Source organism: Microplitis demolitor, chromosome 2 (genome assembly GCF_026212275.2).
Source record: "Microplitis demolitor isolate Queensland-Clemson2020A chromosome 2, iyMicDemo2.1a, whole genome shotgun sequence".
In the NCBI taxonomy this organism is placed as follows: Eukaryota; Metazoa; Arthropoda; class Insecta; order Hymenoptera; family Braconidae; genus Microplitis; species Microplitis demolitor.
In genome coordinates, this window is record NC_068546.1 from 3432232 (window position 1) to 3459532 (window position 27301).

Consider the following 27301-nt stretch of genomic DNA (forward strand, 5'->3'; position numbering starts at 1 on the left):
AACCATAATACCCTACCTAGTCAAGAAGGATGACAACTACGAATTTTTCGAAAATTGGTTCATAACTTTTCCCTATTGAGAATACCTATATATAACATTGACATTTTTTGTTCCTTATGATGTCTTCTAGTCGGAAAACCCCTAAAAAGTTTCAGAACAACTTCACGTTCGACTTACAACGCAGTATCAGGCCAGGGGGGATAAAGGAAGAATCAGGAAGAATGCCGTCCATGTATTTTATAAAAACTAGCCCGTAACTTTTCATCTTTAGGAATAACTCCCAACAATATTAAAAGTTATTTCGACAATACAGTATCACCGCTAGGAAAAAATAATACGTAATGTAAAAAAAAAAAAAAAAAAAAAAAAAAAAAAAAAATTAAGTAAGGTTACAATGAGAACAATATAAATTTTTTGGTTCATTTAAGTATCTCATATTTATTAATATTGTACAATTATTTTCTAGTAACATTCTACAATTATAATACATATCCTCCAATTTTACACAAATATTTACGTATATCCTTCATTGTTTTTTTTAAATTTTTATTTTCTTCAACAATATAATATTTCTTTGTCCAGGTACCATTACAGAATCGTCTGTCATAAAAAGCGGGAATGTATTTAATAAATGTTTCAAAATAATTTATTAGCAAAAATATTTTGGATTAGTAAACTGTAGTAGGACTTGAAGGAAAAAATTTCAAAAAAATAAACAACAATTTTTTTTAAACTGTTTGAAAAATTATTAGTAATTTATAATTGCAATAAATAACTTGTGAAATTAACCTACAAAGGCGAACTTTCAATTGTTAAAATCGAATCGTCGATGACGGTTTATTATATCATATTATAAAGTTGTATTCAATTATTTATCATTACTATCATCATCTACTTCAAATCCGATTGTAAAACTTGATTTATTAAGCACTGAATTAGCAACAACGACAATCGGCTCCTCTTGTTTATCAGCAGTAACAGACGGAGCTGCAGTCACTGATGACGACAATAGGGACGAAGCCAATGGCGACGACGGCGATGGCGACAGTTCAACTTGCGGCTCAGCGGGATTTTTCCAATTGTTTAAATCTTTGTCAACTGTTATCGAAAATGAACCGACTTTCATGGATGAAGTTGATGAATAATGCATCGTTTCTCGATCTATTTCCGTAATACTTCCCATAGTATTATCAGTCTGTGCATTGGAAACGCTTTGAGATCGTGACATTAATTTTCCTTTTCTTAGTTTACTATTTATTTTATATTTTTTCACATCATCCAGTTTTCTTGATTCGATTTCTTTAATTCTTACGTCGTCATCTGATATTTCCGTACTTTCTACTCTGAATCTATAAATTTATAATTCAATAATTAATATACAATAAATAAATTCATCGAAGCAAGTAAGTGGCTATCGGGAATCATCGGAAGTTTTCGGTTTCGTAACGTCACTGTATAGTCACGCCGTGTAATTAGATTAATTTTTTAAGAGTAGGGGTAAAAACTGACGGCAACCTAGTCACTGGGAAAACTTTGCAATAAAATCTTCCCCGAGTGTAAGTCACTATCAGAAATTTGTGGTTTTTAATGTCAAAGTGTAGTAACGGCGTGAAATTAGACTAGTTTTTCCAAAAGTGGGAGTAAAAACTGACGGAAACTTAGTCACTGAAAAATCTTTACAATAAAATCTTCCCAGAGAGTAAGTCACCATCGGAAATTGTCGGAAATTTCCGGTTTCTAATGTCAATGTGCAGTAACGACGTGAAATTAGACTAATTTTTTAAGAGTGGGGGTAAAAACTGACGGCAATTTAGTTGCTGGAAAAACTTTGCAATAAAATCTTCCTCGAGCGTAAGCTATCGTCGGAAACTGACGGCAATTTTCAGTTTGTAAATTTAATGTGTAGTTATGACGTAAGATTAGACTAATTTTTTAAGAGTGGGGGTAAAAGCTGACGGCAACTTAGACACTGGAAAAATTTTACAATAAACTCTTCCCAGAGAGTAAGTCATCGTCAGAAATTTGCGGTTTTGAATGTCAATGTTTAGTAACGGCGTGAAATTAGACTCGTTTTTTAACAGTGGGGGTAAAAACTGACGGCAACTTAGACACGAAAAATTTTACCATAAAATCTTAGAGCGTATACCACCGCCGGAAATTATCGAAAATTTTCAGTTTCTAATGTCAATATGTAGTAACGGCGTGAAATTAGACTCATTTTGAAGAGTGAGGGTAAAAACTCACGTCGGCTTGTTCTCTGAGAGGACTTTAGAATTTAACTTCAGACAATTGACAACGGAAAAAAACTTGTTCGATAAAAAAAATATTGGGACTGCTAATTAATTGTTTTAATTGTATAAATTGTCTAAGTACTCTTTATTAATCAATTGCTTGTTAAAAGGGTATTAAAAAATAACAGTCAATATTATTTAATTATTGTTATTAATAACAAACCTTCCAATTTTTTTAAAACTACTCCCAGGCTTAACAAGAGATTCTTTCTGATCAAAAATAGATTTAATGTCCTGCTTCTTCTGTTCTTCATTTTGTCTCAGTGTTAACGTGTGATCTTCTTCATCATCAATCTGGTCTTGCTCACCATCATCGTTATCTTTAGGCGGGGCTTTCCTAATAATACCATCTTCATTACTATAATAATCTGTATAAGAAATACTACCACGCCCTTCACGATTATCTTGATCAATCGCCATGCAAAAATCATTGAAATCCATCTCAATGCACGGAGTTGTCGAGTAAGTAGGACCCGTGAATCCTTGACTGTTTTTAAAAGACGAAAATTATTAATCCTAATTTCCTATTAATTGAATTCATTCTAATTATAATTACCCGTCATTACTAATTAAGCTCATGGACATGCTACTTCCACCAGTAGAAGTCGGAGCTGGTGATGACGGCTCTGATGATAAAAATGATTGGGGACCACTACTCCATCCTAAACCTTCAATAAAAGCTCATTAATCGTTAATCAAAAATAAAACACTAATTCATTAATTGAATCAAAATATAAATCATTGATTATTTTTACTATTTGGACTAGTTGGTGATGAAATATTGCGATGATCAGTCGCTTCACTATCCTGCCCTTTATAACCAGGACTAATGAATCTATAAGACAAAAGTTAATCAGCCGTTGGTTAACAGATTAATCAATTAGATTAATGGTTATGGAACATACCGAACCGGTTCTAAATCCCCAGGATGATAATCTCTATTAATAGCACCAATTGCGAGACTAGGCACCAATGAATGTGAATGAATACCTGGTGAGGAAATTTTCGGCGGCGAAGACGCGGGTGTACGGAATAAAGAGCTAGTCATCATTTCCAAAAATGAATCAAGTTGTCGCAATGACAATGCATTGTGTAGTGTTTCTAGTGGTCTTATTGGTGGTACTCCACCAAACCCTTCGATTGCTATCAAAATAATTACTCAATATATAATAACTGATTATTGGTAGTTTTTTCGTATCACCTGCATTGAAAAGTCAAGTTTCAATGCCTCTTTAGCCAGTCAAAACAATCTAATTTCGGACTAACGCGATTTAGAATCATTGGTTTTTTCCCTAGAATAGAAAACGTCTAATTTATGAGCCTGGAGTATATTGTATGCCTAGGAAGGAAAATAGATCATTTCGACCCGTGTGTGTAATTGTTTATTTGAGCCGAAGACAAATGTGCTAAACATATGGATTGGGACAACTCTCTGCTATGGGAGGCTCAAACTCTTGTCATTGTTCAAGAGAAAGTTGGGATATGCGCGTAGTTATTTCATTTGTTTCCCTATAAAAGATAAGTATCCCTAGCGAAAAAAAAACCATATGAGAATCCAGCCTAGATTTCTATGTGGGTTTCCACATGGCGATTTCGGGTAGATTCCCATACGGTTTTCTATAGTATTAGTCTATTCTTTCATTCATAGACGCATATCAATAGATGATAAACATAGAAATCTAGATTCTATAGAAACGCAGATTCCCATATAAATTTTCCACAAAGAAATCCATATACCCAAGTTCCTGTATGGGAATCCCGGTACTCTGTTTCCTATGTGAATTTCCCATATGGGAATCCATATCCTCACAGTTTCCTACATGAATTCTTATATAAATCCATACTTTTCTATATGAATTCCTATGGGTTCCCATGCAATGCCACATAGATTTTTTGATAGAGATGGCTTTCTTTTCTCATAATAAGGCAGGAATTAGAACTTTCCGGGTGGATATTGTGAAAAATTAGCTTTTTACTTCATTTCAGGTCTAAAATTCTTGAAGCAATGGCTCAAAGTAGTTATTTTCGATACATATGTGCAAAAGTAGGGATTTCGACAGGCGAAGTGACAAAACGAGTCACGTTTTCGTTTATGGCGTGTTCTTAACGAAACCGAGCATATAGTTATAGTTGAGTCTGCAAAAGAATGAGCTTTACTCCCACTACTTATCTATGGTGAAGTCCATGATTTAGCAATGGCTTCATTGTAAAACAATGGTGGCAGAAAAGTTCATTCTTTAGCAGCCAACTATAGACGAATTTAACGTAGGTCTCGTTGAGAATGTGTCATAACCTCAGATAAGTCCTATCTCTTCGTCTACCGAGATTTTTGTATTTTCAACATTTCCACACATGTGATAATAGTGTTGGTTACAAATATCGATATAATGACTATAGAATATATTGTTGAAAAATAGTTTGATTTTTTATCACCAGATTTCATGACCCAATTGGTCAGCCCCGAAATGGTTCCAAAGTATTTCATTTTGACTGGCTTTAGAATTAAAACTCTGTTTCAATGCAGGTAATTACAAAAAGTATAGTGTGTGGCATAAAACACGATTTCAGACTTGGTATCATGGCAAACCTGACCTTCGGCTCTAGTCAACCTTACTCTCATCTGAAATCGTCTATTTCAACCTTCGTCACACAATATACTATTAAAAATATGTTTTTGAATACAAGGGATAAAAATAGGCTCGAGTAAATTAAAATAATGCCTATTTTTGACCCTTGCCAACGAATTTAGATATCGATAATTACCGGCCACCGCAGAAGCGTGCGCTGGTACCATGTCTTTGAGATTGGGGGCGCTAGAAGAACCACTGATAACCGCAGTACTGAACAGACTATTGGCTGATCCGGTAAGTTTTTTGCTGACATTGTATCCCAACAGCTTGAAATAACTCATCTGCCCGGAGATACTGTGACGATGGCGCCTTGCTGTGCAGGTAGGGTTAGGTTGAATGATCGTAGGTCGTGTGTCTGGGGACGATAAGGATCGTTGCGTTTGGAGTTTGGATAAGGAATTAATTATTGTTGTTTCAGTAGTACTAGTTATTGTTGATATTGTTGTAATTATAGCAGTAGTTGGTTTTTTTTTAATAACTGTATCGTGCTTGCAGTCACTAATATTTGCCATTGAAACATTCGTATCATAACATTCATAATTATCATACAGGAGTAATTTACAATTAAAATTTTTGGGATTTATTACATGCTTAGTCGACTCGGTCGTTATTATTGATACGGGTAATGAATTTTTACGATATGGTTTTAATTTTTTGTTATTTTTGTTATCGACATCTTCGGAATTACTATCGATGGTTATTTTTTTATCATCATTAATATTATTATTATTACAACAATTATTTATATTAATGTTTTTTAATTGATAACATGAACAATTGGTAAATTTCCGTGATAATGAACGATTGAAATAGGTGTGTAAATTAATACGCTCTGAGGGACTTAAATCTTGATGAATTAATTCAGACACATTGCAATTGTAACAGTTACATTGTAGTTGACACGGTGATAGTGAACGCGAACGTTTTTTTTTTTTAACACTTGGGACTTGATGTAGGTCCTGGTGATGATCGTGATGATGAAGTTTTATCAACAACTCACCAGGTGGTACATCCAGACGTGGAAGTACTAACGTAGATTGTGATCTAGCAGTACGTTTTTGCTGATGAATAATCGGTTGTTCGGAAAATTTAGCTGCTGGTGAACTAGAGATCGGCGAACCAAGGGACGTATTGTGGAGAGTAATCAGCGGTCCTGAATGACAATCCAATGAGGCTTTCAATGGCGCTGGTAAATCTGGCGAGCTTAGAGTGTGAGGTAATATCACGGGGATTCCCAGTAAATTTCGCGACTGCTTTGTTTCGGGTATTTGGTTTTTATGGTAAGAAGCTGATGGTGTTGCAGAAGAATGTGAATTTATCGACCGAGTTGACCAATCTGTCCGGGAATTCCCGTCTAGGTTGAGGAATATAAAAAAAAAATAAAAGAAACAAAAAAAAAGAAAAGAAATAGAATTTAGTTTAACCATAACCAAAAGAAGTTTCTTTTAAAACTCATAAATTAAGAAACCGAAATTTTGAAAAATTTAATTGAATTCGATAGATCGATTACAGTAGATAGTTTCGATTCAAAGAAACAAATCGATTTACAATTTTAAGTTTTGAATTGTGTTCAATTTTTTTAGTATTAAACGTAACTTTTGTGTGAAATTTTTGTTAAAAGTCTCGGAGTTCAAATTTTTTTTAATTTCAAATTAAGAAAAAAAAATTTAATTGCGACGTCAAGAAAAAATATTTGAAAAAGTTTTCATATATGTTTCTATCATAAAATTTGATTTCTTATGGAATTTGAATCCCTTTAAACTAAAATAAAATCTACGCAATTCTAAACGTAAAAAAAATACATATTTCAATTATGAGTAAAATAAAAGGCGATTTTTTAATTTTATAATTAATAACAAAATTTCGTGAAATTTTTACAAACAAATTGATAGATTCTAATTTTGATAAAAATCGATTTTTTAATCACGGTGAAAGAAAAGTTTCTCCAGATCTTTAAAAATTTTTTCAAAATAACATTTAGAGAAAAGAAAAGATTATTTTTAATTTTAATATTTTTTAGTGAAGTATTAAATTCAAAAATTTGTTGACTTTTGAAAAAGACGATTTTCAACTTGGAAATAGTTTGAAATATTGAACTGTGATTGAAAACAAAAGTTACTGTCAACATTTATTAAAATATATTGCAAAGTAATTTATAGAAAACGTTCGGTATCAGGATTTTGACAAATTAATATAGAATACACGCAAAAATTCAAAATATCGGTTCTGATAAGTCGACGGCGGCATGACTGTTTCGAAATGTGCCTTATACTGTATATGAAATCGGTATTATACTCGAGTGTGAGTTTTGTGGCACGAGTGTTGCCAACACACAAGAGTATAATACTCGATGTCACTAGATGTATACAATAGTTTATGTAATGAATGCACGAAGAAAAACGCCATTGAATATCTAAAGTCAGCGTTATGCAGTCAGAGTTATGAAAATAATTAACTTTATTATTATTAAAAAAAATTTATACTTCCGGAAATTGAATACTTTGTTTAGTACTATTCACTTAAAAAAACTTAACTCAATAAAAAAAAGTAATCTTTGGTGTTATGTCGTATCAATTAATAGAGATATGTAAGGTTAGAAAATTCAGCTGACGTTGCCTTGATCTACACATGCGTGAGCTGATTAATCGAATGCGCATGTGCAGTCTAGAGATTTTGGTCATGTTAATAAGGCAGCCAAATTCAAAGTGACGTCATAAGAGATAAAAGTGATAGATAAGTCATTGGCTTGAATTATTGAGTAGGGATATACTTCGCCCATTTCACTAAAATTCAGTGGTTTAATATAAAAATCAGTGTTTTCATATATATTAAATCACTCTTTTGACCAATCAGAAAGGATTGTATTTTAATATAAAATTTTATAAGGCTCTTTAGTCAGTTAGCGGCGTATTCTTCGGCATGAGTTACATAAAATTGATTTAATGAAAATAAAAGAATAAATACAAAAACTAAAAAAATAGAAGTAATTAAAATTAATTCGGATTATTTTTATTGAAGAAGGTTAGTTGTAATGCACACGCACACTCGCACACAATATTCATAAATTTATCGTGCAAAAGCCAAGCAAGCATCGAAGTTAAAAATTAATTTTACTGTGAGATATAAAAAATAATTTGAATCTTATAACCAATTACTATTGCAGTGTTTTAATAATTTTAATTATTATTCATTTTAAAAATTAAGATATTAAAGAAATTAATGAATTTTTTTTACAAGAGCGTTAATAAATTAGTTAATTTGTTATACAAAATATTATTAATATTTTTAAACCTTAGGATTGAGGATTCAATTTTTTCCAAGGCGGGATTTATTTTTTATTTTTAATATCTACTGGATGAATCACAAATAGAATTTTAAACAATTACAGTAATTGATTAAAATAATATATATTTTGTGGTTCAAACGATTGATATTATTTATAAACAATAAATTGTTTTATTAAGGGGCTGCCACACGCACAATAATCGCAGAGCCACTGAGTTATTTCAAATAAAAATTGATAAATCAAACAAAATTAATAACATGAAAAAAAATTAAACGCTTCGTCTTCATTATTTTTTTATTGAGAAAAGTATCTAATCAAAATAAAACAAAACATAAATTATAAAAACAATAGTATCATAAATATAATAAAATAATAAATTATTATCTTTTGTGCAGATAAAAGCAATAGAATAACGAAAAATTATAATTTAAAAGAAATAAAAAAAAAAAAACATACCTTCTCGATTTACTGCATCCAGACTTTGATACTGCAGCTTTTCTGCAGCTACAATAATAAAAATACAAACACGGAAACGCAAAATAGATTGAAATAATTTTAAGATAGAGGGGAAGTAAAGTCGCTTGTTATGGGAGAGTTGCCACATTTTTTTTAAAACTAAGATTTCAAATGACAATCATGTCGCGACATGAGCGTAAGGCTTATAATGCATTGACATGAAGACGAGCGTAGAGGTCGCTACGAGCTGTAGGCTAGTAAGCGACAACCACACAAGTTCTCATATGTCAATGTATCATAACCTCAAAGCAAATGGCGTGATCAGGATTGTCATGTTCGCTTCGTAGTCCACCTGTAGGATACATTATTTTTGCAAACCCTGCTATGAAAGTTCAATTTTCGAGAAGTCAAAAATTATAATTTTATTTTAAATCAAATTTTTCAAGGATATTAAGTTGTCGATCGTATTCGATACATATCACATGAGCGACAAAAAGTAATGCGTTGTCGCAACGTGTGGTGGCGTTTCACTCGCTTCAAGTACAATCACGTCGTTAGTTATAGAGAGAAAAATTAAATAAAGTCACTGGTCGTGACATCTTATTACTGCGTTACTATAGTGAATTTAAAACGGTAAAGTTATAGGCTATTTAGCGCACAAGTGCGGTTAAGGAGGTTCAACCAAATCTAATGTAAAAAGGATTTTCCAACTTTAAGATTTGAAACTTAGTATACATGTAAAGAAGTACTTTATCAATGTATTCTCAAAATTTTATGATCCACCGTCTAGTTTTTTAGAAAAAAAGGTTTAAAAATGACGTTTTTAAAGTTCTTATACACAGGCTCTTATGGCAGACAAGCTACCGTCATGACTTGTTCGATTTTTTTAATTGTTAACCTCCCAAGTTTAAGAAATAAAAAACCAAATGCCATAAACTTGAATATTTTTGGAATATTATAAGATTTTAACAATATAGTGTTACCGTTGTAATTATTTAAATAATTAAAGTTAAACTTTATTATTTAATCTCGTTCATCAACAGAGATACATATTATTGAGGGTTTGGCAACGTCGCGGAAGCAGCTGAGAGAAAAATTAAAGATAGAAATAGATTAATAAGAGAGACAAGATTAGAAATAAATTTTTCCCGCTTTAATTTGAATATCGATGTGTAAGAAGTTATAACGCGCTGTTGCCAAATCTTTTTATTAAATCATACGAGTCAAAAATAACCAAGTAATTTCATTACTTTCTCTAACTAAATAAGTAATAAATATTAATTTATGAGTTGGTTGTGTTATTATAAATTAAAATAATGAATTGTCATAACTATTCGGATAATTTAGCAAACAAAAAAATTCAAACACTACTTTGACTCACTAGTGTCGGTCGAACTTTCTTAAGTAAAATGTAAAGGCAAGGCTGAATATATTTGGCACTTCCGACACGACTTACAGCGCTCGAAAATTGAACTTAAAGCAGGTGTTGCAAAAAAATAAACAGAATAGTGGGAGAAAGCCATTTTTCCCTGAGGGCAGTCATAAAACTTAACCTATAACGTAACCTAACATTACTAAATCTTTATTAAAGTCGCATATATGCCTCACTTAATTAATAAGAATAAAATTTTTTTTTGACAGCAAAAACATTCATTTTCACTATTGTTTTTTAAAATGAACTATAAGAATTATGTTTTAATTTATTTTTTGAATACTAGTGCGGCATCTCTCCGTCACATAATTTGTTTCCTACTGTAATAAATTTCCTCAAATAAATGATCAATTTATAAATTTTCTGCACTTAACCGAGCTCGCATTCCCGTTTAATTATCAGAATCCATTTTTTCACCAAAAAAATAAAGAGTTTAAGAGTTTAGGAGATAAGAAATCATGCAACATTCATCGTGCGTAAATGTTATTAGTTTTATAGCTTAATTTTAATAGAGACCATAATAAAAAAGGTGTATTAATGTAAAAATTTATATTATCAATATATTGATAATAGATTTAAAGATTTACAAATATAAAGATATAATTAACGATAAAACATAGACAGACTTACTTTTATCAGGTTTGTCTTGTCGTTGATGATCGTAACTTCGTGCACGGGGTTCGCAAATATGAGCAGCTTCGCGCTCGCGTCTTTGACGCTGGCTCGCCGCCAATTGGCTACCCAACCTTGCAGCTTCATGACCTGCTACAGTTCTCGCACTAATGAAAATTCAAATGATTGCATTCAATATTTGGTACTCAATTAAAGTAATTAAATAAAATGAATGAATAACCTGATGGGGATAGGCGCTGAACTTTGAAGAAACCCACTATCGTAAGGTTCATCCATCATATTAGGATCTAAATCCATCATATCAATAGCACGACTAGTAGTTGGACTTCCAAGAGTCGAATCTGGTTGGTCAGTTTCGATTAATGGAGGGGACGGATCTGAAGTCGGTGGAGGACTGATTAGATCATCATCTAGAGGGCCTAGTTCATCATCTTCTTCATCAATTCTTGGATTACATTGAGACGATGTTTCTTGCTGCAAGATTACGATAATTATTATTAATTATAATACTAATTAATTATAAAAAAAGAATACTTACTAAATTATGACTACTTTCATTGCGCGAATGTGGTCTGAACCCTGGTCCAGGAGGTAAATTTTTTTGCACACAACAATTAACACCAGGACTGAAGTGTAATTCAACATGGAACCTTTCCTCGCTGCTTGGGTCTTTTGTCGGATCTTCATACAACATAACAACTATTTGTGACATATAGTTAAGCTCCGACACCATACTGACGTATTCCATAGCACGACGCCACTGTTCGTCTTTGACCATGTCCAACAAACCACCGTATCTCAACACAGTTAACAAAGAATGAACGTGACTCTCGCTTGTAAAGTACAACCGTGTTCGCACATGTCTACCAGGACTCGAAACTCCGTGGGAATAACGCGGGTTCAAACGATTCACGGTTTCGTCACCGGACTCTTCAATGTTGCGCTGCAAATCCGCGCGAATTTTTCGTAACAACGGGGTGCATATGCCCTGGCCAATCGTAAGTTTTTCTTGAACTGTCAAACCGTATTCCTGAGGTATCACAATGTCTGCTAAGTACTTTGCATAAATATACAATTCTTCGGCATGATCAAATTGCAGGGTATGATTGTTGTGTTGCAAATCATATTTAATACAGTCGTATATATCGGGGATCTTTGAAATATCGAACCGTTTGTTTTTTGTACAAAAATCTTTCTCTATTTTACCCCATCGGCGACCCATCAGTTCCCATGTTTCTCCGTGATATAAAATAGCATCTAAATGTCAGTGAATTTATTGTCAGAATATTGTAGTAGTTAATTTAATTGTAATATTTATTTTACCTTTTGTTTTAAGATCGTCTTTTTTAATTCTCACAATATCCATTAACTTGTGTATCAACATTTGCACATGCTGACAACATTTAACTGGATTTTTAACAAAATCTAATGCATCGTTTATACTTATGGCATTACCGGGATTTATTTGGTCTCTATCTTCTTTTGTGAATTCTCTATCTTGTTGCAATAATTCGTGTAATTTTGTTTTAACCCTAAAATTATATCAATTGTTGAAATTTTATTTACCCGATAAGAAAACTGTATTAATCAGAATAAATTGAAGCGATTTAATTTGTAATCGGAGGAGGAAGGGGGCTGATTAACTAATAGCAGCTAGAATTTTAGTTCAAAAAGAAAACTATGAATTATAACGATTTCCATGTATGCATTTAATATTTAAATTGTAGGGAAAGGGGAGTTTGTATTGAAATTTATGAACTTCGTCCTACAATGTATTAACTAACTATTTTTAGAGAAAGATTAAAAATATTTTCCTTGTCACAATCTTATTGAAATCTTGCGCTAACCTGGTCACCAGTGTTCTAGTTGTCTACGTCTTAATATGACTGAATTTTGTTGCAGACACTAGTAAAATATTTTAAATCGCAAGTCTTGCGCAGGACTTACAAAAAAAACTGTGTTATGTATCTAAAGAACTGTGCAAGCTAATACGTGGCTTGTTGATAAAATTACTAACGCATTTCTTGAGCAAAACTTGCGCCAGAAATTTCTTACAGATACTCACGCATGGCTTGCGCCAGATTTTCTCAAGAAGCGCTAAATACATATCGTAGGCCAAAAGAAGGGGTAAAGTGACAGAGATAGTTATGTAGCGTTACTTGAGCAAATCTGGCGTAAGTCATGCGTGAGTTTATCTTTAAGAAATTTCTAGTGCAAGTTTTGCTCAAGAAATGCGTAAGTGATTTTATCAACGAGCCATGTGTAAGATATCTGCAATATTCTATCGTACAATATCATGTGCAAGTCATACTAAAATCTTTACTTTAAATCTTGTATTAATATCTTGTGACAGATCTATAGGCATATAAAAACGTAGACATGCAGAAATTTCCGCAAGACACTTTCACAAAATTAACGCAAGACTGCTACAAGATTGTCTTTCATGTCATCTTGTGCAAATCCATATATTAGTATCTATCAAAGGATTTTTGTGATCATTCTTGACCAGTAACTTGCAATGGAAATTATTACATGGGACTCAAACTAATAAATTGTAAAAATATCTATCGCTTTTTACCGTTTAGTTTCCCAGAAAATATTTGAATACCTATCAACAAACTAATCAACCAATAAATAAAAAAGATACTATCATTTTAACTCTAAGTGTCTTTTTGTTTGAAAAATAAAAACTTTACTTTATGATTCCCACTTAATATTAAAATAAAACATAACCATAGAAACTTACATATTTTGATACTTGCTACTATCACAATCATTATCCAGTAACCCATTAGTATTAGCACTTTTAACCATTTGTACTAAAATCGGTGTAAGCTCCCCCTCAAGGGCCAGTAACCCTTTAGCAAATGCCGCAGCGGTCATTTGAACTCTCCCCTCATCGCTCGCGTAAATTTTCAAATCATGTCGGAATGTCGAATGTAACCTCAATAATCCAAGACCTTGGGCGCCAGCATATTCACCTTTACCCCATAATAATTACAGTTATAAACCATTACCATGAACAATAGGAAAATAAATTATTTTATTATTTAAATATCAAAAAAACTAGTGTAATCGGCTAAAAATAAACAAATTACAGTCAATGATTATGATCGATAATACACGTAAAAAAAGTGTAGTTGAATTTACCACAATTGGGGAAACATATACTACACTGACTAGCAATATATAGGATCACTACACATTTAGTAATGGCTACTAGCCTATTGTGGTACGCAAACTGTAATAACATCTACTACTGTCGTAGGTTAAATCAACTCTTTGGTAAATGACAGCTGTGGTTCTTACTACTCCACATCATAGATTCAAATTTTTATCCTTAATTTATTTATTAAATATATATTCATTGATATTTGTTATTTTTCATGGTATTTAAATAGTTTTAAAAATTTTTTAATTTATATCATATTGTTGACACAAAGAGTTTTTAAATATATTAAAATGGATTTGTAAATAATTAATTCGAAATGTCATACGCACTAAATTTTTAAAGTAGATTTTTTTTCTATTCGTCATGATATTTATTTTTCATTTGGAATTATCGTTATGAAAAATTAATTTTTGTATTACTAACATAGTTTCATTGAATATTTAATTTTTGTTGATATAAAATGCAAGAGCCTAATTTTAAAGGTTTTAATTCATACATTTAAAGATGTAGTAATTATAACTACAATTGTGGAGCTAGTACAACCACACAGTGGGGTAAAAAAGTTGAAGGTGGCGCTGTTGTTTTCGTTTGTCAGTCATTTTACTCCACATTGGAGTAGATTGTACAAATTATGTGATATTGTGTTCTCCAAAATAGAAATACCAACTAATTCTTATAAAATTGTGTGGTTAAAGAAACCACAGGATAAGTTTTCCATATTACATTGAGTTGCAACTGAGCTTACAAGTTTTTACCCTAGTCGAATAGTAAATAGAACTACTACTGTAGAGATTAATCTTATACAGTCATTTATGCTACTCCATTTGTCGATACGATGACCATGAACTGTAGTTCAATTATTGCTAGTGTAGTATGGAAAATTTAACTCCAGCATTTTTTTACGGTATATTGATTACAAATAGTTGATTCAATAACAATGATAAAATAAAAATTGATTCATAAAAAGCATAAATTAGCGCATGATACGAACCACTAAGGTGTCTACCTTGACCACCTGGATACATGCAACGAAAAATTCGGCCCAATTCTTCAGCTTGAATCCTTCCGGCCGGTGTTAACTCGCCGCCCCACTTTAATATCAATACGAGCGAGGGTTCACCTAAACGATCTATTTTTTAAAAATTCAATTAACAATTATTACTAGTTTCCTTTTACTTATTTATTAGTGATCGTAATGACTTATTGACTATAAAATGAATTGAAAATGATGACCATACTGTAATTGTTACCGTCATCGGAAGAACTTCCTCGTGGTCTACCACGTGGCTGATATTTCATTTGTACTTTACGATTTATCCCTGAAAAGTGCCCGTACCTAAAAAATATTTTTTTATTTAATGTGCACTAGAAAAAATAAAAAAGGCGAACAATTACTAACATTTCCAAGACACTTTTTAACTGTTCTAACTTTCCCTGCTTTTCTTCTAACTCAGGGCCAGCGGCACGATGTTGAATTTCGGCCAACAAACTCCTCGCAGTATCTAAAATTTCTTGTAATTGTTTAGGCCGTTTTAATTTGACGTGTCCATGTTTGTAGCCATCGTATTTTTTGAATATTTCAAAAAATTTTGGGTGCCGCACTTCGACTTTCATTTTTTGTTTCGGTGTACGGTCGCCGTGTCTTATTACTGCTACTACACAACGCAATTCCATCCTTGAAGGTATGGAAAATAGTTATTTTTAATGTTATTGATTAAAATAAAGGAATATTAACCCTTGACGGTCACATGAGTTCCTATAGACCAATTGTGATCGTTACCCTAGTGGATTTGAATTACAGTGATTACCGTAATTCACTGTAATTTACGGTATTAGGAACAATTACGGTAAATGTACGGTATTTTTCAGCAAAAGTACAACATTTTTACCGTAAATTTGCAATAAGAAAACGTTAATTTACCATAAAATTGCGACAAGACTGCGGTATTTTACCGTGAAGTTAAGTATTGCACTGTAAAAATAAAGAAACCTACGGCGCTTACGGTAAAAATGCCGCAAACAATGGTAAATTACCGTACATTACTGTAAATTGCAGCAAATTTGTCGTAGAAATAGTATATTATACAGTAAATCGAGGCAGAATGCGGTAAACGACCGTAATTTGGATACGCCAGGGTATTTCTATCAGAAGTGTGACCGTCGAAGGTTTAATATAAGATTTTATGTAACTCATGCCGAAGAATACGCCGCTAACTGACTAAAGAGCCTTATAAAATTTTATATTAAAATACAATCCTTTCTGATTGGTCAAAAGAGTGGCTTAATATATATTAAAACACTGATTTTTATATTAAACCACTGAATTTTAGTGAAATAGGCGGAGTATATCCCTACTCAATAATTCAAGCCAAGGACTTATCTATCACTTTTATCTCTTATGACGTCACTTTGAATTTGGCTGCCTTATTAACATGACCAAAATCTCTAGACTGCACATGCGCATTTAATTAATCTGCTCACGCATGTGTAGATCAAGGCAACGTCAGCTGAATTTTATGACCTTACATATCTCTATTAATTGATACGACATAACACCAAAGATTACTTTTTTTTATTGAGTTAAGTTTTTTTAAGTGAATAGTACTAAACAAAGTATTCAATTTCCGGAAGTATAAATTTTTTTTAATAATAATAAAGTTAATTATTTTCATAACTCTGACTGCATGACGCTGACTTTAGACATTCAATGGCGTTTTTCTTCGTGCATTCATTACATAAACTATTGTATACATCTAGTGACATCGAGTATTATACTCTCGTGTTGGCAACACTCGTGTTGCCAAACCCACACTCGAGTATAATACAGATTTCACATGATTTATAGACTATTATTTAATAACTTACATTTTTCCAAATGTTGTAGGTACAATCGGTGGATCGTCTAATTGAAATGGTACACTCCAGGGTATATGTAATGTTGGTGCCAATTCACGAAGTATCATATTCCCTAATATTTTAGCACAGTCATCGTAATATTTATTTGAATTTTTGACAAAACTAAACCCATTAACATCACATACAAATGACTTCCCATTAGCTCTACAATAAAAACTTTTAATCAAAAATTCTGTTATCTCACAGAATTTAAATTTCATCACAAAATCTTAACTAATTGTCGGTAATTAAAAAAATATGTCTTCATAACATGAAAATTTTTCATCTCAGTGGGATTTTTTTTTTTTTTACTGAATTAAAAAACTTTTCGTAAAAAAAAGAAAAATTAAAAATTATTAGAAGACTAAAAATAAAAAAATTATATTGTAGAAATTTATTTTTGAATAAAAATTTTATTAAATACCTTAAGAGATCAAATCCACAAACAGTTTGTTTAAAAGCAAGACAAACTTTACGACTGATTAGTTTTTCAACATTACTAAGGATTACCGGATAGCGTATTTCTTTTCCTTCGGAATCTCTTTCAACTTTTCCATCCAACGCGGGGCTTTTTCGTGCTTCTGCATGAGCATAATCAGGCCCCACTGTGTAAACTTTAACATCTGTACCATCAGTTGGCATAAAGTCTTCATAAATATATGACCCAGTTTTACGGACCCGGGATTCTGGAGAGTAAACACTGCTCCGACTTCCGATCTATTGATTTTAAAATCAATATTTAGATTTATTCAAGGTGTTTAAGATCCAGATATTGAAATAATGAATAATAGATCATTAAATATAAATGCTATTCAGCAAAAAATTGCAAAATTTCGCTGTATTTTCCTGTTCCACTAGGTTCTCGAGCCGCAGATTAGAATTTGTGATTAATAGTAAGCCTCGCATACAAACCCACGTATGGGGAAGGGAGGGGCAAAACGGGGTATTTAGGAAATAGAAAGTTTTCGGTAACTCAGATACGTTAAGTATGGATATCAGATAATTTTGTCCAAATTTTTTTCTGAGAAAAAAGCCCTAAATGCAAAAAGACGCAGACCCGATACTTTACTCTATGAACTAACGAAGTTCACTTCAATTTTTTGACAACTTTGTTTTTGGTTAGGAGAAAAACTTGGACAAAGCTTCCATTTACTGTACAAGTGCAACAAAAATAATACCGTTTATCAACTTGAGTGCGAATAGAGAAACAAATGAAAACGCATCTTTTTTTTAATGATATTCAAAGTGGACGGAAAAAATTTTCAGCTGCCGTTAAAAAAGTTTCCATTTTTGGCGGGCAAAATGGGGTACTCTCTAAAAAAGGTGAAATCAAAAATATCCGAAAATTAAATAAATTTGACTAAGGTATCCTCGAGTCATAAAGCCTGTTGGGTAATAAGGACCAAGTGAAAGAAATGATATTTAAAATAATCGCCTCCGCTAAAGGCTACTCTAGTAGAAGGATCTTACATAGAGATGTTACGAGAAATTTATAGAGTCCCGATACCACGTTCCCTGTCTTCTATATTTCATCATCCTTCATATGCTGTCGTAGCGCAGAAGAAATTATAAAAAACAATCTAGTCTTTTGACTCTTAAAAAGGATACTGATAGTTTTAAGTGCTGTTGAGCAAAGCAATCTAGTCTTCTGACTAGTGATGTAAAGCTAAGCATGTGCTCGTCATTTGACGTTAATTGACCAACTAAAAAAAATGACCGCCGGTCATTATTTGAATTTAATGTCGATTCCCACGAAATGAGAATAAAAAATTTATTAAAAATTTAACCAAAAAATGACCGAAAAATTTTTGACGGTCATTTTCCATCTAAGTAGTTGAGCAAGCCAAATTTGTTTATTATCGTCAGAATTTTTGGATAAATTTCATTTTAAATATTTAAAATATTAAGGTTGCATATAAAATACGTTGTTTTTTTTTTTTTTTAGAGGAATTTTCGTAAAAAGAAAAAAAAAATGCTCATGAATTTTTGCGACTGACCAAAAAAAAAAAAAATGACGTCAATTGACGAGCATTAGCTACCGTTATTACCCACCGGTACCTTAATTTACATAAATAAAAATTATGTGTCCCATAATTATTAGATGTAAAGGAAGAAAAAAAAAATTTTAATAGTTTTTATCATAAAACAAAAGTCATTAATATTTTTTGACTGAGACTTTCGATTTTTGAAAAAGTTCCAACAAAAAAAATTCAAAATATTGCTCAATCATATTTACAAAAGTCATTTTGGAATGTTTAAAAAATATTTTAAAAAACCAAATTTTTTTATAAAATTTTGGGGGTACCCCATTTTGCCCTTCCTACCCTTCTATATTTTTAGTACTCGTTACGTAGCTAAAACTAACTGAAGTCGGTCATATTCATAAATTAATTAATAACTAGTGCTAAATAAAATACTCAAAAATAAAAAAAAAATCTCATAACAAATAGTTCGATAAATAATAAAGTTTAAAAAATGCTACAATGATAATCGGACAGTGACGTAGACTGCAAACTGCTTATCAATAAATATTGTACTAGACACAATGTAACATAAACGATAAAAATAGATAAATATTTACTTTACGGAATAATCTCTGACTACCACCGCCAGCAGAAGTAGGATAATAAATATAAATATTATGATCTTCAGCAGACACTGGTTTTTCTACAAATGGTTTATTAAATGTAACACCATTAACTTCAACATGATCCTCAGACTCAACTAGCTCATGATCTGAAAAAAAATCTTAGTTCTTTGCATGTCAAATTATTGAACGTCTAACACAAAAATAAGTAAACAAAAATGATTATTAACAAATTGATCAAAAATTAAAACACATCAGAGCTTATATAAAATAAAATGAGGAACAAAAATAATAGTCAAAGTGTTTTTGCTATTAATTAGTAAGAAATACAATAAATAAATTATGAATAAGTTCACTTACGTTTTGGATCAGCTGAATCGCGATCTAAGACAGCGTAACGAGGTATTTCAATTCCTTCGCTTTCTAAAATAGCGTAAACTCTTCTTCTATCCTGTGATTTAATTTAATTCATTAATAAGAAAAAATATTTGTTGATTAATTAATAGATTAATGAATTAACAGTAAATACCTGAATATCGTATTGCATTGGAAGATTATTAATAATAAAAGGATTGCGTAAATTAGCATAACTAATAGCTTTATCTAATGGAAACCCTTTGCTGTGGAAACTAATTAAGCAGTCGACAACAGGCCATTCTTCAACTGGCTCCTTGAATAATTAAATAAATATTAATATGTTTGTTTTTGTTGTAAATATTTAGTGGGAGATATAAAAAAATTGTTTGTTACTTTAAGTATAACTTCTTCAGCAAAGACAATGACTTTTATGTATTCAAACTCTTCGAGTCTGGTTAAAATTTCTTTCATGGGTTTGCTCTGTGATTTTTTGGCCATGGCGCATATTCCCACCAATACTTGTTTGCCCTCGCCTTCCAGGTCATTTTCGACCATACACCCATCATCATTATCACACCCGTCCGACAGTTCGCCCTATAAGTAATTAATTTATTTATTTACTAATTTATTATTAATGTGTAAATTATTCGTTGTGTTTCATTAACGAGGGCATTATGACCAAGGCCTAGATTTGCAGTAGACTATTTTTTTGTTAGTTGAAGGTGATGAGTAGTAAAAAAGTATATTCATAAATATTTATATGAATTTTGGTCCTTATAAATATCTAGGCGGTGATAAGATTTGTAAAAAACAAATTGATGGTGATTTTATAAATTATTTATTGGAAATAAAATAAATTATAATGATTTGTTAATCAGCCGCTGTGACGGGAGCTGGCTGACCGTTTGAATTAACGAAATAAAAAAAATTTTTCAAATAAAAAAGATGCGTGGAAGCAGAAATTTTTTAAAAGTCTTTTGTTATTGAAAATAATAAATTTATAAATATTTAATCATAAATCCGGTGGCTGCGAAAGCCAGTGGCTGGAAAAAGGTGTCACTTATTTGAGAGGGTTGATTAGTTTTTTTTTTCGCGCCACAAAAAATTTAGTTTTGAGAAAAATGCGTTTCAAGTTATAAGTATGACATACTGCGGTACAGAGACACTAGCATACATATCTCTGTAGAAACCAAATTGTTAATATCTCATAAAAAATAAATGAGTAAATTTCTCTAAAAGTACGTTGTGAAAATAACAAAATAGATTTAGTAGAAATTTAAAATCAGAATAACTTTGACACAATCGTCCTAGCAACGGAACCTCAACAATAAACAGCTCATCACTTTAAATAAAATAAAATAAAGAATGAAAATGAAAGCTTACAATACAATCATCACAGTAACAGTAATCCAAATCATCAAAATCATAATAATTAAAATCATTATTTAAATTACGTTGCCGCCATTTTTTTAATCTCCACCAATCTTTCCACCATGTCCACTCCATCCCTTAATTGTACTAATTTTTTTTTCTCACTTATTATTATTACTTTATAATTTAAATTTAAAAAATAATAAATCATTTCAATAACTAATTCAATACATATTTATATATCGTTATTATTTATATAATATTTTTTTCTCAATTACATATATCTCTTTATCCATCACAATCAATCATATTATCTTTAAATATTTCAATACTATCATCATTACATACGATATTTATCACTCACAACAATAAACTCTAGCAATAAATTACCCGAACACAATTTGAAACAAAAATTAATATCCAAAAGTCAGTTTTCTTTTCAATCATATATTTTACGGTTAATTACACAATCAACTTGATCTAATAATTATCCATTAATATTTATTAAATAATTAAAACTAAAATTAAATCACAATAACAACTATTGTACTTAATCGCGCGTTATTCAACGCTCAACTACTTTTTACTATTCAACAGACTAAAGAATATCAAACTTTATTTTTCCTATATCTACCTCACTTTATCTATAACAAATATATAAAATTTTTCTCACTCTTTTGCCTTCAAACCAACACATATTTATTATCTTATTTCTATATTTACGTTTATAGTATCACTTGTATGTATACATCTCTCTCTATATATATACAAGTAAATTAACATGTGACGTAAACAATTGCGATAATAATTTAAATTATTATTCATTCGTTATTTTAGTGTCAGACCAGGCAAATAATTGTAAATTAAAATCCTACTGTCAAAAATATTTTTAAATCTCAATTACAAAAAAAAAATAAATTTTAATTGACATCAAACTCCCATTAATTTTCTTAATTAATCCCCGTCAAAGATCAATTGTAATTACTCTAGTTCAAAGTAATTTGATTAATTAAACAAATTAAGTTTTTTTATTTAAATAATTTAATCAAAATTAATTAATTAAATAATACCATAAGACGCCAATAAGGTTCCGCTTCATCACAACTAGTGACACAAACATTAGGTAACAATGACGAATTATCGCACGATACGATGGTAAATTTAATGTCACTTATTGTTAAATTTTTGTTATCATTATTGTGATTGTCATCATTATTTAATTTTTTGTTTTTATCACTGAAAATTATTTTTAATTATTAATTATTAATTATTTATTAAAAAAAAAAAAGAAATTACCCCATATTTGTAATGTATGAAATAAATGCATTTTTACGTAAATTTTTAAATCGATTTAAAAACCACTGCCAAATAGGTAATAAAAAATTCCACAAATTTTTAGCCATTTAAAAAAAATTAATTAATTAAATTTAATTAACATCGCACGGAATTTAAAAATAACAATTTTTTTATTTGAATTTTTTATTTATAAATAAGTTATATTTTATGAGTGATCAATAATTAATAATTAATATCGATGAAATAGTTCGAATAGTTAAAGAATAACTGATGATGATGATGTTAATAATTTGGCGCCACTAGTAAATTTATATATTTATTTTTTTGACGTACTATAAATAGTTTGATTTAAATTTAGAGATCTTACATGTCAATGTGTTAATATATGTGCCAACGACCTTTGCTGTGTCAATTATTATTGTTGTTTAATTTAGAACTTAAGCCAGTCTGCTGTCATCAGTCAATCGGGCAGCATTTTCATTCTATTTGTGTTTTATTTCAATTTTTTTTTCCTTTTTATTGCCTTTTATATTTTGTTACTTTTTGGGTTTAATTATTTATAATTATTGTTATGTAATTATGTTACTATTTTTTTAATTGCCTGGATAATTATATATCAATTTCAAGATTAATGAGTAAGTACTCTGACGTGAGACGAAATAAAAAAAGTTGGCGGGGTGAGGCCATGGTATGAAAATTAAATTGTTTTATTGGAGAGAAAGAATAAAGAATATTTTTTAGTTTTTCGAGGTACAAATATACCTTTCTAATTTTCAAAAAAATTCAAAGTTTTATTGTTTAAATATAAATTATTCAGGCGGTCTGTTAAAAAATTATAAATAAAATATGTTGAAAATTATAACAATTAAATTTGATCGATAATTTTGGAGTAATGTCTAAAAAATAAAAAACAGTGATCGGAAACTAAAAATATTTATTAATGTACTTGACATTATAATCTGTATTGATTCTCATGCACTAAAGTATTCAAAATAATTTTAAATATTTTTGAACATCAAACACTTGAAATAATTTTTATAATTCAAATTTTTAAATTATTAACATTTGGATAACAATTATTTCAACAAAATATATGTTTATAAGCAATAATTAAACAATTTTAATTGTATTAACAGCAACAAAAGTGTAATAGATGTCATTAGAGTGTGAAACACCCGTCAACTTTAACTCTCAGCAAAAACAATTTAAATCGATAAGATATTATACGAATATGTAAAATGGCTTTATCAATGACTCAATGAAAAGTACTGAAAAATCGAGCATTGAAAAAGAAATTTATTCAGCAATTTTAAAAATACAACGTCTCGGTGTCTCAGACACTCCAGGTAACTAGTCAAGGGCCGACAATTATTTTATTTGTTGATAAATCTGTTGAGCAATGCCGACAACTTGTTAACTCGTCCAATGAACGAGTTTTATTTTAATTTGTTGCTCAATTGCACCGCGGTTTTCTTGATTGAAACAAATAATTAGTAGTTAATCAGTATGCCAACACATTGAAAACTTTAAAACACAAAAAACAAATTCAAACCCCAGACACAAAGTAAAATTACATTGGCCTATTATCTGTGTACATCAACCAAATAATATTAACAATAAATAATTTTTTGCTTTATAATTTTTAAAGAATTGAATTTAAAGATTTATCATAATTTAAATAATTAATAGAAATATCCACTCACTTTAAATTAAATAAAATAGTACCGGCAGAATCACAAATGCTGCGGTTTCATGATGAACCACACAAACACACAGAAATTATTATTAGCTATAATTTTAGTTGTATCGACAACAAAAATGTAACACATGTCACTTGAATGTGAAACACACCCCATCGTTCCATAACAATTTTCAATAAAGATAATTTATATAGATAAGATATTATGCGCATATGTAAAATGGCTTTATCAATGACTCATTGGAAAAAATTGAAAAAGCAAACATTGAAAAAAAAATGTATCCAGCAGTTTTAAAAATAGAAGTCTGTGTCTCAAATTACTAGCGGATCAAATGTTATATGACTTGAAAGTTTAAAAATTGTGCAGTCATATAAACTATTAGATTTAAAGAAATTAATAAAAAATTTTTGGATTGAGTTACATGAAAATTGAAGTAAAATAAATTTAAAAACTCACGCGTTTAGATGAACGATAAACAGAAGACGGCACAGCGCCTACAATATTTTGTGATACTGATTCAATATCTCCTACGTAAAATATTGGACGACTTGTGCTCCGTAGATCCTGTTATATAAAAAAAAATATACATATATATATTTTTTATTTTTATCTATAAGTCAGATGCTTTGAACTTAATTTATCAACAAATTATTCATTGTCAAATCAACTAGAAATTTTACTTCGTTTTTCAATGAAAAAAAAAAATTTTTATTTTTAGACTTTTTTTATGTAATATTATCATACTTGCAAATATTAAAAAAAAAATTTTAATATAATTGTAAAAACGCTAAATCTATTTGAATACTCGATGCCTAAAGAGGTATACCGTTTAGATGTGAATCGTTTATTTGAGAAACTTCATAAGTCATGTTTTTTCGAAATTGGGTTTTTTGCATTTTTGGGTTCTTTGGATGTCGCCCCATAGACATTAATAAAAATATCAGTCAATGATTTATGGGGTTTCTCAAATAAACGATTCATGTGTGCTTGTCAGGGGTTAAAAATACTCTATACATAATAAAATTTATTGCTTACAAAGTTTATGCAAAATATTTATTACTAAAAGAAAAAGTTTATTTTAAATAATTATCGAAATGAAAAATATTTTTAATATACCACGTTTTTAAAACGAATTAAAAAGTTTAAAATAATATTTCTCAGTTTCATTAAAATTTAAAACCACATACAAATTCCGAACTTCTTACAGATAGTCCTGAAAATTTATAATTGTGAATTTTTAATAGTTATGAAAATACTTGTAAGATTTAAAACGAAAAACGTGGGGCGCATGCAATATATAACTATAAGAAGTGTAGAGAAGAGCTGTCAATGAAAAAACACAAATCAGTCCATATTATTTGCAATGCATTAAAATTGTTCGTTAAACTATTAATGCATCAATTATCTGTTGCATGCGCCCCACGTTTTTCGTTTTAAATCTTACAAATATTTTCATAACTATTAAAAATTCACAATTATAAATTTTCAGGACTATCTGAAGAAGTTCGGAATTTGTATGTGGTTTTAAATCTTAATGAGATTGAGAAATATTATTTTATACTTTTTAGTTCGTTTTAAAAACGTGGTATATTAAAATTTTTTTTTATTTCGATAATTATTTTCTGCTTTTTAGTATTGTGTGAGTGAAATTTTGAAATCGATTTTAAAGGCCTGGATAAGATAATGACGGAGACATGCGACGAAATTCAGGTTTATTTCAGTTTCTTTTCACTTAATCAAATCTGAAATAGAAAATCGCTATTTCTACCTACCAATATATCAAAATCATTTTTTGTAAGATTTATACTTCAAAATATTAAAACAAATCAAAGCCAGATTCTTTTTAGCTAAAAATTTTCAATATATGACTCTATTCATGGTGCTGGAGGTCCTAATCGTCACATTCTTTCCATCTCCTTCATTGTATTTTCATTACACGGTGTTTGTTTATCTGTCATCCAGTTGTGAGCTATGTTCAAGAATATAACTCATCCAGAAATAAGTTTTAAATTAATTATAAAAAATTCGTACTGAACAGACAAACAAACGAATATGAATTTTTTATTCGATTTTTTTTCATTTGTTTTTGTTTTTTTTTTTTTTTTTCATTTTTTTCTTCCTCTTCTAGTGCTTCTCCTTCTCATTTTAAAATATTTTTTTTTTCATTTTCTTGCATTGTTATCTAATCTTGAGCTTTGTTCCAAATTTAAAGTCTCTAGCTCATCGAGAAATTACTTTAAAATCAATTACAAAATTCCACTCGAACGGACATACATAAAAGCATGTTAATAAAAACGTGGTAATAATAAAATACAAAAAAGTTTAAATAAAATAAAAGAGAAAATGAATTTCAAATTTAAATAAACATTTAAAATAATTTACAACTTCAAATATTATGAAATAATATTTCGGCTTAAGTATTACGTAAATAAAATTACAAGTGATTATTTAACAAGTAAAAAGTAAGAAATTTTTTTTTATTAATTAATAAATATAAATTATTAATAAATAAATAAAAATTACCTGATACCCATGTTCCAATTCAGTGTAAGACATTTCAAATCGGCTGTCATTGGTAACAACCAATTTTAAAACTCAATTTATAAAATAAATTTAGTCCTTTTTGTACTTAAAACTAATCTATAATTAGAAATATAAATATATTAATTAAATTAGTTTTATAAAATAATTTAAATTTATATCACAGCAGCAGTTGTGTGAATAAATTTATTTTTTAAAATAACATCTAAATTAATTAGCAGTCGATGGATAGAAATAGAGTCAAGTGTAATTCTTATTGATTTACATACTTAAGTAATAATAACAATAATAACATAATTTTTTCAAGTATCAATGATGTCAATTTATATATAATATAGGCTAGTTTAATCAATAAAAGGTTTTGTTTATTGAATTACCAGATGTACAATGAAATTTTACTTACAGTAGAAAGAATAGCAAAGTAAATACTGTCAATTATTTATATTTTTAAATATTTATTTATGATTTTTTAAATGAGTGACAGACAATTAATTTATTTTGAATTTATAAAAACGTTTGTCAGTTGGCCGACATTTATTTGTTTTTTTTATGGGCCTCAGATAAAGTAAAAGTTAAGGCGGGGAGCTAAGAACTGAAGTTGAAATCTGTGGGAATCAATAAGTAAATTCAAAATTCGAACACTCGTGGCGCCTT

General features: G+C 29.9%; 1 protein-coding gene across 2 annotated transcripts; it reads right to left on the reverse strand.

The window, feature by feature from the left end:
- Positions 1-418: 418 nt before the first annotated feature.
- Positions 419-27218, reverse strand: LOC103579974 (inositol hexakisphosphate and diphosphoinositol-pentakisphosphate kinase). Of its 2 annotated transcripts, none has more exons than XM_053736945.1 (24): positions 27051-27218; positions 26630-26746; positions 24563-24670; positions 20133-20333; positions 19912-20052; positions 19743-19833; positions 19377-19531; positions 17220-17512; positions 16766-16960; positions 15300-15575; positions 15151-15236; positions 14892-15029; positions 13475-13709; positions 12052-12260; positions 11267-11985; positions 10949-11202; positions 10726-10874; positions 8664-8711; positions 5055-6275; positions 3197-3434; positions 3047-3126; positions 2848-2959; positions 2455-2778; positions 419-1349 (listed from the first exon to the last, which is right to left on the reverse strand). In XM_053736945.1, exons 2-24 carry the CDS (start codon positions 26660-26662, stop codon positions 869-871), a joined length of 5787 nt encoding a protein of 1928 aa, XP_053592920.1. In that variant the 5' UTR covers positions 26663-26746; positions 27051-27218; the 3' UTR covers positions 419-868. The 2 variants fall into 2 exon arrangements, with proteins under 2 accessions (XP_053592920.1, XP_053592919.1); XM_053736944.1 differs by having other exon boundaries at positions 15139-15236; positions 16766-16972; positions 19377-19543.
- Positions 27219-27301: the final 83 nt, after the last annotated feature.

Excerpts from the sequence above, each read along its gene's own strand:
- LOC103579974 (XM_053736944.1), bottom strand. The coding sequence starts at position 26,662 with ATGTCTTACACTGAATTGGAACATGGGTATCAG. Across the intron at positions 20,334-24,562 it reads TTTATCGTTCATCTAAACGC|GGCGAACTGTCGGACGGGTG; the intron begins GTGAGTTTTTAA and ends AATTACTTATAG. Across the intron at positions 20,053-20,132 it reads CTGAAGAAGTTATACTTAAA|GAGCCAGTTGAAGAATGGCC; the intron begins GTAACAAACAAT and ends TAATTATTCAAG.